We start from the raw sequence: 18845 nt of genomic DNA on the forward strand, positions 1-18845 counted from the left end.
AAACACTTTTTCCAACCCCCCCCCCCCCAAACACCAAAAACAACATACAAGACAAACATAGTTAACACTTTCTTGCACGTTCTGGGAATTACTACAGAATGTGTGCATAAATGTACCTGGAAACACAATGAAACATTTATCTTTAATCACTGAGTCATAAAACTTCTTGCATTTCAGAAAAAATCTGACCCCTAGTGTTTGGATCCCGGTTTGAAATCCATACTCTTCCATATATGTGCCAATGTTCATACTGTATATGTACGCTGTATGCAGTCTGAATCACGTGATTTGATCTTCATGAATGGATTAATGTAGGGGTGATCAGGTTCCCCGCGTGTTGGTCGCCATGCCATGATCATTACTCTGACGTGTGTTTGGAAAAGAAATATTCACATGACTGTGCATTTAGACCATGTGCAATGTGCATCGAACAAACAATCATTATTTCTGTATATGACAGCATAGGATTTAAATGTTGTAAGAACTAATACCTGATGTTATGCATGTGTTCATGGAGAATAAGATGCAACAGAATGGACATTACAATTATTGACCATAACAACTATTTCCATATGGCATTTATATATCATCTTACTTTTTGAAACATAGATTGTATTTTTCTGTACAAGTGATTCGACATATTCAACATATAATTTCAACTATGTACAATGTGATATAATTATATTTTTGGAAATCAAAGGTATATTATGTATAGCACTTGTTTTTATTGTCAATTATATTTGTATATTTATACATGTTTTTCAATAAATCCATATTTTTTTTTTATTATATCGTATTCACTTTGAAATATATCCAGTGTATATGTTGCACATCTAAATTTGCAGGTCATTTATTGTATACAGAACAATTGATCGTCCTCATGCTATGGAAGGTTTAGATTTTGAGATTGAAATCCCGGTTCTCGAACTTCCTTATATCTCGACGCTTCGCTAAATCCTATAAGCAAAGAATAGAAATTAAAACATCGACCACACCGACCTGTTACTGTTTTTCGGTTCACCAAATCATTCATGACTCTTGACCCACTTTTTTGTACCAAGCATTTTATGCTATGAACGTGACTTACCCTAAATAAAAAAAACTGTTCGTCTCTTTAACGATAGCTTCGTCCCAGTGCACTTGCGGTTGTCACCAATTGCGGGGAGTCTGTGAAATTCCTGCTAGAATGCTTTCTGGATCTTACCATTTTGCAAACTCTGTTTAAAGGAAATACTCGAAAACAAGCAATTATAATTTTTTCTCACTGAATTCTTAAATTAGTGGTTAAAATATATAGATGAATGATTTCGGTGCAATAGTGTAAAATTTCAGCTACGCCCTATTCTGGGGTTAGCTTGCATTTCAGAAAACCGGTACTTGTCTGTTCGTTTAGTAAGGAATATTTCTGAGTTTGTGTTGGAAATTCTAACCAGTCTGGAATTTCATTGTTAGAGGATTTACATCCCAAAGGAAAGGTCTACTTTCCCTGATATTCATAGTAAGTATATTTTTTAATTTGCATTTATACACATGTGTGCAATCAAGGTCCCCATGGGTATTGTGAAATACGCTGAAACATGTTCATTGTAATGACTACATTCAGAAAAGAAAAAACATAGAGAGAAGATTGATTGGTTGTTTATTTTACAACTAAAAACGAATTTTGTCAATATCAAACAAGTAGAGTGTGAAAAAAAATCAATAAGCCCATTGGTAAAGACTGATTTACGACTTTCGATTAAATCGTAATCGATTAGTCCCTAACATACTGAAATATTGATTGAATATATTTTGTTTTATTTGGGAAGTATTTCAAACTACAAAGGGCGTACAGTGTCTCTAAAGCGAAAAATTATGCGCTCGAGTTCGTAGAGGTTTTTTTGTACGGTATCTAAATGTTAAACAAATTTAACATTTGTTAAATCCAACAACATCCATTTACTAATTTTCAATATCTAAAGTTTGGGCACGGCCCTCAGAACCTCTAATTGTATGATGCCGTTATCTATATGTAAAAATAGGAAGGTAACGTTTAAAGTACTAGTTATCATGCAGCCAACATATTCCGTTCTCTACGTCATACCGAGGTATTTCAAAACCAATTAGAGAGTAAGCGCGATAACTGTATACCCATGTCATTGACTTTGTGATGTAGACCATTCTAAATGCTGCAAGTATCTGTGGTAATGCACGGTTATTAGTATCCATAAAACGCTGACATTGAAACATGTAAATTTATGTTCTAAAATTGTTTATTTCTAAATAATACCGTTAAAGCCTCTGTTAAGTCGGATAGGTTTGTGTAGTTTCTATATCTTTGTTGAACTATAATTTTTGTTCTTCGTGTTTATGCCAAACCGCGAAATTAATCAATTACCAAGGAATTTAATAATTATTGTTTGCATAGAAAGACAAAAAAGTTGTCCACCACAAAACAATGGATTTTTCTATTGTTTGATAACTATCTGAAATTTGGTAGCAACGAAAATTGCTGAAACCAATATAACGATATGTTATATAAAGTGTTGATAGATCAATTTGTCAGTTTTCTGAATTGTACTTATAAAGATATTGTCGTGACTGCTTGATGTATGCATTTAAATTACATTTGTAATTTATGGATTTATAATTTTCCCATACAATGAAAAAATATATCTTCAATGTATGAGCAGATATTCTCATTCAATGGGTGTGCAGTCAACTGAGTATTTTAATTTTTCACAAGTTCTACACAGAACGGTATTTATGGAATGTATAAGTGTGAAAGGAAAAGATTCATATCATTTTAATGTAAGTAGAATATGTGCTTAATTCAAGCTTTCACCAATACGGTCAGCAATAGACAAATAAAGACACATATCCAAAATAATGACTTGGGGCTGTTATCAAATTATAAAGGTGCGGATGCTTTCAAAATTATTATCCACATGTTACACTCTGTTTACTAAATCCATCAATTATTTCTAATCTTAATACATCTACCATACTTGGCACGAGGAATTTTCATTGACCTGTGTTATATGGAGATGTGTATATCATGGGATTATTTTCAATGAAGCACTACGCACCGTTTTGTTGACAACATCGCTATGTTGTTTGCAAACGTAATGTCGACAACATCATTCTGTGGTATGCAAATCTACTATCGACATCTTTTACATGTTCTAGTCTGCAAATCTTTAGTCGACACCATTGTTATGTTTCATAGCCCACAACATAGTTATATGGTGTGTCAATCTATAGTTGACAACATCGTTGTATCGTCTGCAAATCTACTGTCGACAACATTGTTATACGGTCTGACAATCTACTGCCGACAACATCATTGTATGGTCTACAAATCTACACCGACAACAGTATTATTTGGTCCTCAAATCTACATCGACAACATCATTATATGGTATACAAATCTACACCGACAACATCATTATATGGTCTACAAATCTACATCGACAACATCATTATATGGTCTACAAATCTACACCGACAACATCATTATATGGTCTACAAATCTACACCGACAACATCATTATATGGTCTACAAATCTACATCGACAACATCATTATATGGTCTACAAATCTACACCGACAACATCATTATATGGTCTACAAATCTACATCGACAACATCATTATATGGTCTACAAATCTACATCGACAACATCATTATATGGTCTACAAATCTACACCGACAACATCATTATATGGTCTACAAATCTACATCGACAACATCATTATATGGTCTACAAATCTACATCGACAACATTATATGGTCTACAAATCTACACCGACAACATCATTATATGGTCTACAAATCTACATCGACAACATCATTATATGGTCTAAAAATCTGCATTGACATCATTATATGGTCTACAAATCTGCACCGACAACATCATTATATGGTTTATAGTCGACAACATCGATATATGGTTTACAGTCGACAACATTGCTCTACTATCTGCAAAGTGAATAATTTGTGACTTGATTGTCGATAACATGAAAAAAAAAACCCAGAAAAACAATGAACAAAGATTAAATGAAGATACTGAACAGTGATCAATCTCAAAATCCTATAATAATTCAAAATCAAGAGTTGGGTAAACACAACCTCCTGGATATACTAGAAGTGGGTTTAGATGTCTAGGAGGAATAAGAATTCCCTGTCGACCGGTTATACTCGTTCTGACCCCCTATATCTCGATCAGATAAACGGATTAATCCACAGTCAAAATCTGTGTAAAGAACGTTCTAACAATTAGGATAAAACATGTCAAACAACATTCGACCTAATGGCAGGTTGCATAGGCAAACTAGATTGTTTTATCGACCATAGAATGTGCGAAATGCTGAAATTAAACAAGGCTATAGAAACCCTTGTACTATCAACTCAATTGTCAGTTGAAGTGATAATGTGTTTTCTCATTGAATCATTTGAGAGACATGAACAGCATATGCAGTTGATAATGGGAAGTTGCTACACAAATCTGATAAATTGGCGATAGAAAGGCTTAAATGATTTGAATTATGATAATTTCATTCACAAATAGTTAAATAGGGAATGGACTGGAAGCCCAGCCTATTTTAGACCTCTCCCAAATAGCCCTGGTTTTAAATAACCCCGTTTGTCATACGATTGCGTTGTTATTTTTTTGTTATTAAGTTCAGTAAAACAGTCAATTATGAAGAATGTGTAGGACTCTGTGGTGTCTTTTTATATTGATTTCACTGGAATATATTTTTGTTTTATCTTTATGTTTTGTGTTGTTTAGAATAGGAATTATGAGGTTGATCGTTATCTTTTCATTAAATCACCACCACTGAATATAGATAAAACATCATCGATGCATCTAAATGTTGAGTACAAGGCAACAGCAAGACATTCCGTCCCATCTAGAAGCTTACGATTAAATTATACCTCACAAGAACAAAAAAGGTCAGGTAATAAAGGATCATGATTTGTATCAACGGGAATTCCAATGGTCTGTCCCGTCTCAGTAATAACTACTTCAACATTTTAAGCTGATTGGAAATCCGTTCTGATTTTGCAAACTCAATAGCAATTTCTCTGTCTGTCTAGTAGTGCATGAGAAGAATATACATGACGATTTTTGATTTTCTAAAGTTTCTTTAACAGGCTTGGATAGACAGGGCATTGACCCAGTGCACAGTGTACTTATCGGTGTCAGAAGTGTTGTGTTACAATGACAAGGAAACTTCCGTTCATTGCCCTATAATCCTATATATTTGCTATCGTATTCTATCTTTTCTATCGATATTCGGGAAATGATGTGAATCAAATCTGGATTCTCAAAAATTGAAAAGAACTGTTGATATATCTGAAATCACCAAACTTTTCCATCATCAACAGCAACAATACATACGACTTTTCAACAATTTACACAACCATTTCGCGCGACAAATTATAAGCTATTCTTTCTGACATTATAGACAACTGCTTTAAGAAAATGAAACTCGGAAATACTCATATTTTGTGATCAGCCATCCAAAATATTGCTGTAGATTCTAAAAAGATTTCGTAGTTTCTTAGTAACAATGTGTACGTTATTTCAAGAGTATGTTGTACTTCCCATGGAGACAAATTGCAATCCCTCTTAGCTGACTTGTTACTGTATTTTCATAAAGCAGAATTCATTTAAAAGCTTCTACTTGAATAAAAGAAATATCATGCTGTGACATTCAATTTGACATAAATTTTAATTACATCAACGATATTTCATCTATCAAGAATATTCAATTTCATTCGTATGTTGATTCTGTGTATCCGAGTGAACTCGAAATAAATGTTCCATATTGCGTGTTTTACTGAACATGGACAGTAATTGCAAATTAACAACTCAAGTTTATGAAAACAAAATGGCCTTTACTTCTTCGTAAACTTATCAATCTTCTGCTTACATGTTGAAATTGAAGCAGATTACTGACAAATAAGTTGATGGTACAGGAGTTTCAACGGTCGCGTCAGCATTTCGCAAATTCTATGGTCGTTATAACGATCTGGTTTGTCAATACAACCAATGAATGGGTCAAATGCTGTCTGTGGTGCTTCATACCGTAATAGGGCTTACCGGGTGTGACCGGTCGACAGGAAATGTTTACGACTCTAAGGCACCTGATCACACCTCTGGTATATCAAGGGGTACGACTTTGTCCATCTCTCTATTTTGTATTGCTTATAGTAGTTGTGAGATTGATCACTGTTCGTTATCTTCTCCTTTCGTTTCTGTAGCAATGTTGCATTAAGTATATATTTCTCAACTGATTCAATACGCTAAAGGATGTTCTGCATATGATCATTTTTAACAGTCTCATTTCAACGTTCTTAACAGTCTCGTTTAAACTTCGCATTTTGCAAATTCTATGGTCGTTATTATGATCTAGTTTCCCAATATGTCAAGTGCAGTCTAACGTGTTTCATACCGATTTTTAGGCCGTTCTTGGCACACTAAGGATTACTCCTATTAATTGATCAAGACACAAGGCTCACAGTGGGTGTGACCGGTCGACAAGGGATGCTTACTCCTCCTTGACACCTAATCCCACCTCTGGTATGTCCAGGGGTCTGTCTTTGCCCAACACTTTATTTTGTATTCTTTATAGGAATTATGAGATTGATCACTGTTCGTTATCTTCACCTTTCTATTATACCAAGATAAGATACTGACAAAGAAGCTGTGATACAGGAATTTTCACATACAACATTTCACGAATTTTCTGATTGCCATGAAGACGTTATTGGCACATATTACCTGCCACAGGGTCGATTGCTGTCTGACATGTTTCATAGAGATTGTTTGACTGTTCTTTACATCCGTTTGCCTTATCAAGATAGTAGAATCATGGCGGGTGTAACCTGACAGGGAAAGCTTACTCCTATCAGACAATTGATCCCAACTAGGGTGTTTCCAGGAGTGCGTGTTTGTCCAGTCCTCAATATTTCTTCTAGAATGTATGAGCTTGATTACTGTTGGTAAACCTTTTCTGTGCATACTTCTTGCTTATCATGAAACAATATGATGCTAACCTTGATTTGGTTGAATGTATCAATGTTTAATTGCCAGGGATGAAGAATATACATGACCAAAGTATTTAAAACCACTATTTCAATGTAAAACTTATACGGTACCAATTTTGATGCACCAGATGCGCATTTCGACAAATAATGTCTCTTCAGTGATGCTCAACCGAAATGTTTGAAATCCGAAATAACTATGAAGCTTTAGAGCTAAATATAACCAAAAACAGCGTGCCAAAAAAAAGTGGAGCCAAATTCGTCCAAGGATAAGAGCTATGCATGAGAGAGATAATCCTTAATTTTGAAATGAATTTCTAAATTTTATAACAGCAATTAAATATACATCCGTATTTTCAAGCTAGTAACGAAGTACTTAGCTATGGGCTGTCAATGTAAAACCAACTGCTTATTGACCTTTATAGATGTCGGAAACGAGCAACATCTTCTGCAAACGTTCCGACCTAATTATACCGTTGATTGATTTATTGTCGTAGGATCAATTTTCGAGGATTAAATATTTTCTTTAACGTAGGCATATATGCATTTGTTAATTACTTCAAATTAGGGAAGGTTTAACAATGATTAATTCGCTGATCTTTTTCATGAAATCAAACATTTCCGTGATTAACTTTCTAAATCTTATTACTTCTACATTTGATATTTTTATTGAGGTAGCTTCTGTTCATTTTCTTGCTTTCAATAACAGCATGTGTAGATTACGTGATTCGAACGACACATTCATCAACTAGGCGTTAACTAAACACATTCTGAAGACAGTGTCTCCTTGAAAGATATCAGGTATTAAATTTATCAAAATAACCCTTTAAAAATGCAAAAACGTGATTTGTAACCATGTACCTATTTAAATCATTGTATTTTAAATGCAATCACGCCGTATAAAAATGTTATGGCGTATTTTTTGGGCTACCCTTATTCAGGAATCTTTATATCGACATAAAACGCATCAGAGTGATGCGTAAATGTTAAAATACATGAAAGTGGATTTATCCCACCATCAAATCTAAGATGTTGAAAGAATTCTATGACAACGAAAACTCTCCGGGAGCTTTAATGTATACATTTAAGAATATATATCACATCAGAGAAATTTGTTATGATTCGAAAATAGAATATATACAATAATATTTTCATATCAAAATTATCAAAAATATATTTGAATAATACTTTATTTAGGGAAGAAAATAAAATCAGTTTCAGCAAAAGGTCACAGGGGGGAAATTTTAGAAGCCCCAAACAAAATTCGAAATCACAATATTCAAAGTAGCAATTCGAGTTGAATCATGTGGAACAATATGACAAATACTTGAATTGACATCCATTGGGTCAAATGCTGTCTGACGTGTTTCATACCGATTGTTAAGCCGTTCTTGGCACACTGATTTAACTGCGGATAACTCCGTTTACCTGATCAGGATATGGGGCTCACGGCGGGTGTGACCGGTCAACAGGGGATGCTTACTCCTCCTAGGCACCTGATCCCACCTCTGGTATATCAAGAGGTCCGTGTTTGCCCAACTACTTATTTTGTATTGCTTGTAGGAGTTATGAGATTGATCACTATTCGTTACTTTCATCTTTCATATATGAAATTTACCATATCATCCCGTAAGAATTTATAGGAGTTATGAGAGTGATCACTGTTCGTTATCTTCACCTTTCATGATCGTGATGAAACCGTTGCATCTTTCTCATTGTGAGATGCAATAGTACATGTGCATAAAAAAGAGAAAACTTAAAAAATATATACAAACTCAAATTAGGAAATATATAAATTCTCAGAAAACTCCCTTCATCTGAATGAGATATGTACTAGGCGTGCTTGGTAATGAATCGATATTTTTGTTTGTATTTTGGTGGACTAGCAACCCTATACCTAAAAAAGATGTTATCAAGTATACCGCGTTATAACCCTCGCCACTAAGGCCTTGTGCGCCATGTAAGTCTTCCCCTACATATGGTGACGTCAACAGGGGTGCTTACTATTCTGGAGCATCTAATATCACTCTGGTGTTTCCAAGTGTATGTATTTGTGGTACTATAGACTTCATATTCTTTATAGGATATCTATGAGATTGATCACTTATATACATGTGCTTGTGACAGAATCTCGAATGAGACATAAAACAGCATACAAACGAATTGGATGGTACTTTTAAAGCACATTTGTAACTTTCAAACACCTTGTAAATATAGACAAAATATATCTGCAATACAGAAAAAACGACAATGCATAGAGCTCAAAATAACTTTGAAATATTGATACATACTGAAAACCATTACAAAGCAAACAATATATCATGGATTTCATCCAGTATACTGCATCTTAAACCGAAGTATCATGATAAATTCGATTTCTCTACTGTGGCAATTATGTGAATTTGGATGACTTAAAGTACATTATTGGCATGAACCCAATATATAAACTGTACATAAAATGTCGTTCTATGTACATATTGGAACCATGTCGAGTCAAACCATTGCATGATTCCAGTCCCCATGTAATCAACCTCGGTAGAAGGGAAGTATTATCTATCCTAAGTAATTAAAGTAAATACGTACAATACAGATCATTCGTTGATGGTGAAAACAAGAAATAAAAAGAAAATAACGAAAGCAAATAAAAACCCCGCATGCAGGTAAAATGTATTGGCAACACACCAGCACAGTAAAAAACTTTCTTCATTGTCGATCACATGATTATGATGTAATTATAACGACACTTTAAAAACTGAAGGACGAACACATTATTACAAAACAGCTTTCCTTTATTGCAGTTGTTTATACACAATTTCTAAGGGTTTACACAAGGAATTTTCAAGTGCACAGCAAACTAATATTTGTCAAATTATATACGTTTTCTGTATATAGCGTAGTGGTCTGACGAGCGCTGCTGATTAAACATAGCAAATTCAGCGGACTAGTTTTTCTCCGTCTTATAATCTTCGCGAAAACCTACCACTGCTAGCCAAACGCGGAAACCATTGAGACCAATAGTTTTATCAGTATCCTCCAAAATATATCTATCTATATAAAAAGGAATAAAAATGATAACGAGAATGAAGAACGATCCATCTTACCGATCTAGAAAAGAAAAATGTTGCATTGTATCGGATAATGGCAATGCTTTTCATATATTCGTGTTATATAGAAATCCACAACCGTTTGAATAAAGCAAAAAGGAAACGATCATCATTGAAGTCGGAACAGTATTTGTACATAGCAGTTGTGTCTGAAATGAATCATATCACTTTGTTTAATCTGTTATTCGTATGTTAAGGGAGTGCATTTCTGGTACAGTATATCTGTACATGTACAGTTGAAAGTGTTATTTTATCTATTTGAACACATATTCAAATAATAGAAAACGATTACATTAAAGTTGTTGGGGAAAAATTGTCTATCATAACTATATAGGAGAGGGCCAGGGAAGACACGGCAAAAATCTTTAAATTCATTATTATGAGGCTTGAGAAAAAGTGTTTAAACCCCATTTTAAAAAAAATCTGTTTTATAAATCAAGCAATAAATATCACGTAGTAAGCAAATTGCACCTTTGATATTGGCTTTATTTGGATTATGATTGAGATTTTGTCAATGGCCTTTATTCTCCTTTTTTCGTTCAAAATTCTTCATCGCCATATACCATTAAATGATGTTTCAGTAATTATCTTTGGATTACTAGGGACTCCTCGAGTAAACCTTTTGATCTAAGCGTATTTTGAACTCTTTCATCTTTAAGTTTATTTTGTTATCCATGAGGTTTTTACAAACACTAGAAATCGTGAAGTTTTTTCGACATTCAGCTACTAAGTGTAGAATTGTTTTGTATTTTTGTTTTTGTAAATGAGTGCGTTGTCAAAATAATTGTTTCATAACACATTTTAGTACACTTTTAAAGATAAAGGTATAGATTGAAAAACATTTAAGATACTTGTCTTATTCAAACGATGACCCGAAATAAACACCGTAACATATATATCATCGAAATCTTTAAATTTGTTGTGATATGATCTATTAGCAAGGACAAATTAAACAATAGTTTAGCATTGAGTTTTTTTTAATATGTTGTGCTGATATTATGCAACGTTGTGCAAAGAACGTCAAACACGAGAGTTTTTACGGAAGAAGAAATGGAAGCAACTCTCTTATAAAGAATAGAAAACTAAAACTGAGGCAACCATTGTCCCATGGAACACCAGAGGTGGGATCAGGTGTATAGAAAGAATATACATCCCATGTTTAACCTTTATTTATTTTACGATAATTAACAAACAAGTTCTACAACTCCTATTAATGCTTCTTGTCAGCTCAGAGTTTGGCGTGAACGGAGTACCCGGAGGAAACCCAAGTGTCCGATCGGGCTACCATTATGCCCTCTCACATACAACCACTACCGATGCTAAGGATTGACCTCGGGTCACAGTGGTGTGAAGCGTTAGCCACTATGCAACACGGATATCCAATGTAGTCTGCTTACCATCGTCGTGAACCCTATATCTTTATCATATAAATGTAGTAATGAGAAGGTAAAAATAAAGAACAACGATCAATCTCATCAATCCTATAAAGAATATAAAATCAAGGGACGGGCAAACACGTACACCTGGACACACAAGAGGTGGGATAAAAGGAGTAAACATACCATGTTGACCGGTCACACCTGCCGTAGACCCTATATCTTTATCAAGCAAAAGAAGTAATCAGTAGTCAAGATCAACATTGAAACGGCCTAACAATCGCTATGAAACACATCAGACGGCATTCGACCAAGTGATAGCTTGTATTTGCAAAATAGATCATTTCAACAACCATGGAATTTTCAAATGCTGAATTAAAACGGAACTGTTGAAACCTCTGTAACAAAAAATATTTGTCAGTAGCCTGTATCCATGTTAAAAAGAATGCTCATACGCGAAACATATCATCAGGTATCTAGATAGTTGAGACATAAACACCATGTGCAGCCCTGTGATAATGGGGTATTACTAAATAAACATGGGAAGTTGACGATGGAGAAGCTAAAGTAATCTTGTTTTTCATAAAGTTGTTCATCAGTTTGGCGTTGGCATCTATGTTAAAAATACTCTAATATGAAGTTGATAAAGACAATTATGTTATGTCTTTTATTTCGAGTTCACTAGGATATATCAAATGTACATTTGAATGAAAATGTGCATTGAATATAAATGAAACGTCGTCGATAGATCAAAATGTTTCAAATACTTTCTTGTTCTGTATCATTTTCATTGATTCTTTAGTGGGTATCAGAAATTGAAACATGGAGAAATGTTCTCTGTCAACTATTTCTTTTGAATAATAATTTTCCAGGGAAGTGTTGTGTAAATTTGGTCACACACAAATATATGTATATACTTGCTTTTACGTCACATTTGGGATCTGCCGATTAATTGAAATAACAATACACTTGAAGAGGTTTTAAAAAGAAACAGGCAGTGTTTTACATTTCAAAGTAGTAAGTCGAGACCTGTAAGTGTAACTTTTCTTTTGTTTCTCTCTTTTCTCTCTATTTAAGGAATAAGGCAGTGTTTTACATTTCAATACTGTATGTTGAGATATTTAAGGGCAACTTTCCTTTTCCTTTCTATTTGCTGTGCTTTTCAGTAGTATTAGGTTGATGATGTCGACGAATATTGCTGATATTCAATTGATATCACACTCTCTGAAAGAATTACGTATACCATTCTTTTTGTACATTCATGCAATGCTATTACTGCAAGCGATTTTGAACAAACCCTATTTTCACCTTATTACAATTGAAACTAATGATGATAATGATAATAATAATAATAATAATAATGATCAGAATTTATCGTTGTTTTATAACCCAATTATTGCTTTTTCCTATAAACAAAATAAAATAGCGACACTCAAATTATGATACATGAAATTAGAAGATCACATGTGCTTCACAACAGTTCGTTGGGGGTAATTTCTTTCATTTATGTAAGGGATTGATGGAATCAAAATAGGTATAATTTTTATCCTCGCTGGAAATTTGAAATATCATTAGTCTTCGAAATCATCTGTCTACATCGAAGTATGTCAGGCTAAATTATACGAGTGTTCCTGTTTACGAACTCAGCTGGAGACATGGGCGTTTGTTGCTTACCCATGAATTTGCTTAATCTCGTGAGACCATGACAAAGAATTGATTGTGTCCGTAAACTTTACCATAGATTACGAAATAATTTTAAACCATTGAAAAGTTCAGACAAGTAACATATTGCTGTCTAATCGTTACCTATCGAACAAAACTGCACAATATGATTTCAGTTGGGTGTGGTGAATGTTTTTCTTTTCAAAAGCTAAACACTGAAAAGGATGACCCTATTCTATGGATTGTTATGAAAAAGCTATATTTGCGTTGCACCTGAATGATTTGACGCATGCAATTTTCATAAATCTTAGGTTGATATGAATCTTTACTACACTCAGATTAATATCTATGAGGAAAGAGGTTTAGTTTACAGGTGTGGATTATTTCAGAACACGTTTCGAAGTCTGGGTCTTCTCTATCATACTTGTATGTATATAAATCATGTTGATTTACCTCTAAGTCAAGGCTATACATATACAATGCAAACATGACATGCCATTTTGTGTAACAATGACCTATGTTCCGTTTCTGTGGAAAATATTAATGATGCCATTTTCTTCTTAGAGTTGATATTGGAGTCCATGGTGTTTAGGAATTCTTTTTATTGCGCGAACAATTTATGTAAGCTATAAACTGTAAATACGCATTCAGAGCCAAATTGCGAGAAAATATTGTTATAGTCTGATGGATCTAAACGTACATGAATTACAAATGGATAAATGAAAGGAGGGATATTTTTGATATGATGAAGGTATCTTATGAATAAGTGCAAATACTGATTACCTCCCTGCGATGAATAATCTACAGTGAAGTGACATGTATAGGAAACAATGAATAATCTTTAATATAGAGCATTTGAGGATAGGGAAAGTTATTTTTTCAAGTAGTTTCCGCATAATATATACATGTATTGTCCCAAAAGTAAATCATTCTCATTTGTTTTCACTTTTTGAAAATTTAGACGATGCTCCTTACTTGCCCGATGTATGATCTATGGACTACTTTGTGATTACAAGGACATTAATGTGATAATTGTAGATTATAACTCACAGACTCTGTGTCACGACAGACAATCCAGAACGTAAGAAATATCACTATTTTAGAATACAAGACTACATCACTGCTTTCATGCACTTGTGCTGTTGTATACTGTAAGATGTTGGTCAATAGGATTGTGGTTGTTTTTAGTTTTGCTCTATTCTATGAAAGGTGAAGATAATGAACAGTGATCAATCTCATAACTCATATAAGCAATGCAAAATAGATAGTTGGGCAAACACGGACCTCTGGACACACCAGAGGTGGGGTCATGTGCATAGGAGGAGTAAGCATCCCCTGTCGACCGGTCACAACCACCGTGAGTCCTATATCTTGATCAGGTAAACGGAGTTATTCGTAATCAAAATCAGTGTGCTAAGAACTGTCTAACAATCGGTACGAAACACGTCGGACAGGATTTGTATACAGTAAGGAATTAGTCAATAGAAATGTGGTTGTTTTTACTTTAGTTTTATTCTATTGTATACTCTCAACTGATTCAATAGGCTAGAGCTTGTTCTGCGTATGGTCAGTTTTTAAATCGAGGCACGCTACTGACAAACACGTTGATGGTACAGCGGTTTCAACAGTCTCGATTGTTATCAGTATATTGCAAAATCTATGATCGTTATAACGATCTAGTTCGTCAATACAATCTATCATTGGGTCAAATGCTGTCTGGCTTGTTTCATACCGATTATTAGGCCATTCTTGGTACACTGATTTTAACTACGGATAACTCCGTTTACCTGATCAGGATATTGGGCTCACGGCAGGTGTGACAGGTGGACAGGGGATACTTACTCCTCCCAGGCACCTGATCCCACCTCTGGTGTGTTCAGGGGTCCGTATCTATTTTGTATTGCTTATAGGAGTTATGGGATTGATCACTGGTCGTTATCTTTACCATTCACACTGCAAGGATTAGTCAATAGAATTGTGGTAGTTTTTACTTTTGCTGTATTCGGATGTTTTTGTGGTTACAGAGTTTGCTTGATGACGGTTAGGTATTGATTTCGAGACCTACGCGTACTTTGATCGTTTTAAACCTGAAATGTAAAAAATAGACAGTGACTATTCCTTCGCCGAACGTTCGGCATGGAGAATTGAGTATTAATGATCTTTCAAATATTATATGTACCATAAACCGGAGGTCTGATAATAAAACTACCACGGCTATTTAAAATTGTAGCACTTCATCTAAAACTAGTGACATCTCATAATGAAGAAAGTTACCGAGTAATTTTAAATGATTTTTACGAAGCAATGTCAATGCAAATGACTTTCAGAAAATACATGTAGCAGCTTTTCCAAGAAATCAAACCAAAAGTCTTTCAGAAATCTAAATAGCCCGTTCCTGGTATATCAAAAACTGCACATGGTTGCCCTGCTTTCGTGATCATAGCATAATGATTGGACCAACTGCTCAATTTAAATTAACTTAAAGGACAGATTTCATGTTTTTAAAGTATACAATATTACATGCATTTTGTCTTCTTTATGCTTATAGTAATTAATTCTAATAGTTCATTCGCCGAAATTTTGCGATAATTAACCACAATACAGACTTAAATCTAAGCCCCAATTTCAAAAAGTCAAGTTAATTAGGTACTTGTAGGTAGTCACGTGGTACAGTGAGGTCACATGCGCCCTTCGGATTGTGAAAGTACTGCGAGATAATATTAAAAACTCAACTTTTAGGGGCCTAATTTATTTACCATGGGCAACATTTAAATTGATGTTGACAAATTGTCCGAGTTTTATATGTGTTCGCCACCAGTGCACACATATAACGATGTAAATACCCACGCTTTACTCGCTATATAGCGAGTAAAGCGTGTATGAAATCGGCAATATTGTGAGTAAATAATGTTTATATGGGTCGCCGTCTACAAACTGTTTGGGGATGTTATTCCTTTATACATCTGTAATTGGAGCTGTTTTTTCTAAAATAAACAGTGCAATCATTATTTTTGTCAACACAGTGTGTGCTAGTTTGGTGGGTCTGAATGACAAAATCTTGTTGATGTGAAAAATGTCATTTATTAATGTAAATGACAGATAATATGCAATGGTAAATACAACCAATAATAAACAAGATATACATGATGAAACATCACAATCAACATACATTTAATATCCACAATTATATGGCCCACCAAAGATGGGGAACTTAACACCCCCCTTATCAAAAATTAACTAGCTTCAACATCATCTCAAGTTTCATCGATCAACTGCCAACTAGACTATTAGCATATCTACCCCCCCCCCCCCCCCCCCCCCCCCCCCCCCGAATTAACAAATTATGCATCAGGGTGGGAGGTGGGGAAATTTTGTTTACTCTGGACTTGTCCAGCCATTAATTTAGAAATTTCTAGAATGCGCCAATATGCGCCCTCTATATGCAAAGTTGATTAACTCAACAATCAAAATTTCCTCCCCTTGCGCTAAACATGAACAGTACAAGAGAGATAACTCTAATAAGATATACAAGCCTACAGTTTGCCAAATATTAGTTTATTTCATAAACTCTATTTTATTTTTGGATTAGACAAATTATGATACGTGAAATTGCATTTCGGAAAGAAAGATAAAGACAATACACACACACAAAAATCAATAAAAATATTCAAATTTAAAGTGATAATCACATTATTTTATTTTGATAAAGCAATCTTATTACTATTTTTGAATTGTGATCTGCACGTCTTTAGGAAGTACGAAGTGGGAGCACGGCTTTATAGCCTACTGACGCACTCAAAATGCTACGAGTTCAATAAGGAAATAATTTTATAATTCAATTTAAAGTTAGGAAATACAATATTCTATTATTTGTATAATTAAAAGTTCAATTATTTTGTATCTTTAATTTTTTTTCTTGTTTGTAAATCTACCAGTTGGTAGAAGTTACATTGTATCGTCGATATATGTTGTTACAAGGTGAAAGTCAGTTGATCCGAGTGTGTATTGAATTTGAAGAGTAAAACAGAATGTATGCTATAGGCCTACCAGTGCTTATAGCTTTGATATATCCATTTTTTCGCAGTTTATCAGGGTCTCTGTCCAAGCGGTGTTTGAAAAGGTGACTGTGTGTGTTTTTTAAAGTAAAGTTCTTGCTTCAACAAAAAAATTATCCACGTCTTTTTTCTCGTACCTTCCTTCGAAAAATTGAAAAATACTCAGTCTAAATCCTTTCTACCGACAACTAGTACACCCGAGCACGGCACAAAACATCTTAATGCATTATTATTTGAAAGCCGTTAATGAGATAATTGGTTTTTTGTCGATTAAATCTAATCTGTTTTTGCAATGGCTAATAGATGTTTTCAAACCCGAGGGCGCATATGACGTCACACATAATGGCGCGTAAACTAGCGAAAGAAAATATGCATATCGCAAGATTTGAATTTCATCGCTTTCAAACTCGAAAACTACGCAAAATATTTCATTAAAAACACATTTAATAGCAACCACCACCCATTTTTAAAAAATTACCCAAATCAATAAAAATCAGGTGTAATTACCAATTTTGAGTATGCTGATTTCAAATCTGGATTCCTTTTACTCCAACTTCTTATAGAAAATGAGATATAGTGTCTCAAACACCCCTACCGTCAGGTTGCCAAAAACGGAAAATGTTTCATTTCGCATCAAAAAGTGACCCAACTTTATTTCTTTAAACATCATTACCCAAAACAATAAAAAGCAGGTGTAATTACCAATTTTGAGTATGCTAAATCCAAATCTGGATTCCTTTTACTCCACTTCCTTACAGAAAATGAGGTATAGGGCCTTAAACACCCCTACCGTCAGGTTGTCAAAAATTGAAAATGTTCCATTTCACATTAAAAAGTGACCTGAAAGTTATTTCTTGAAATAAGGCATACAACAGAAAAGGAAAACAATTAATACTAAATTGTTCCATGAACATTCTTAATTGTTTTGGAAAGAATATATCTCACCTCTGGACTTCACAGATACAGGAAAGGAAGAGGAATACGGAGCGGATCAACGATCTTAAATTTAATCAGATTGGGCTATAGCCTAATGAACTGATAAACAGGAGCAAAAGTACAATTAATAGGAAAACTGATTTATTAAACAACAGCAAGTCTTTTCCGAGAACTTCTGGTAGAGCTGTCGGGGGGGGTGGGGGGTGGGGGGGGGGGGCTGAGTTGCATCATTATCAGAATTTACCGAAACAGTGGACTCTCTGGCCAGTCTGGGGGCTGAGCTAGTTGCATCAGAACTGACAGAAGCAGAACTATCTGGCCAGTCGGGGGGCTGAGTGGTATCAGAATGTATTATTTATTTATTTTTATTTTTTCAAAATTCAGAAATTTAAAAAGTGCATGATCAGATTTTTTTGTAACATTAATAATTAATGTCCCTTTATTGCGATGACTCTACAAGTACAAACCATGATATTAAAAAAAATGATAGATAAATAAATAAATGAAATATTTGTAAGTTACTTTATTTATCTGTAAGTAAGTCACTTATTAAGTGTAACTTGTGGCAGTGCAACTTGCAAGTGAAAATTGCATCATCTGTAGCTTATGACCCCTTTTGCCTTGCCTTGTAATTAATATCGTTGAAAATTTGGGAAATAGCATTTTTAACAACAACCCCC

The 18845-nt window shown here is 34.3% G+C and overlaps 2 protein-coding genes across 5 annotated transcripts in view; both read left to right on the forward strand.

Moving 5' to 3' along the window:
- LOC125646910 (mucin-4-like) overlaps positions 1-789 on the forward strand; it is a 36228-nt gene extending 35439 nt beyond the window's left edge. The window contains exon 42 of the mRNA XM_048873511.2: positions 178-789. Within this exon, the coding sequence (XP_048729468.2) occupies positions 178-195 (18 nt within the window). The 3' untranslated portion in view covers positions 196-789. The remainder of the gene's footprint in view (positions 1-177) is intronic.
- A 320-nt stretch (positions 790-1109) lies between these two features.
- LOC125646915 (mucin-2-like) overlaps positions 1110-18845 on the forward strand; it is a 148368-nt gene continuing 130632 nt past the window's right edge. For 3 of the 4 annotated variants that reach the window (XM_048873562.2, XM_048873574.2, XM_048873565.2), the window contains exon 1: positions 1110-1498. The gene's annotated coding sequence lies outside the window, so the exon portion shown is untranslated. Of the gene's footprint in view, positions 1499-13504; positions 13601-14135; positions 14256-18845 lie in introns of those variants that run through there. The other variant, XM_056139839.1, reaches the window with a different exon arrangement.

Source organism: Ostrea edulis, chromosome 6, assembly GCF_947568905.1.
Source record: "Ostrea edulis chromosome 6, xbOstEdul1.1, whole genome shotgun sequence".
Taxonomy (NCBI): domain Eukaryota; kingdom Metazoa; phylum Mollusca; class Bivalvia; order Ostreida; family Ostreidae; genus Ostrea; species Ostrea edulis.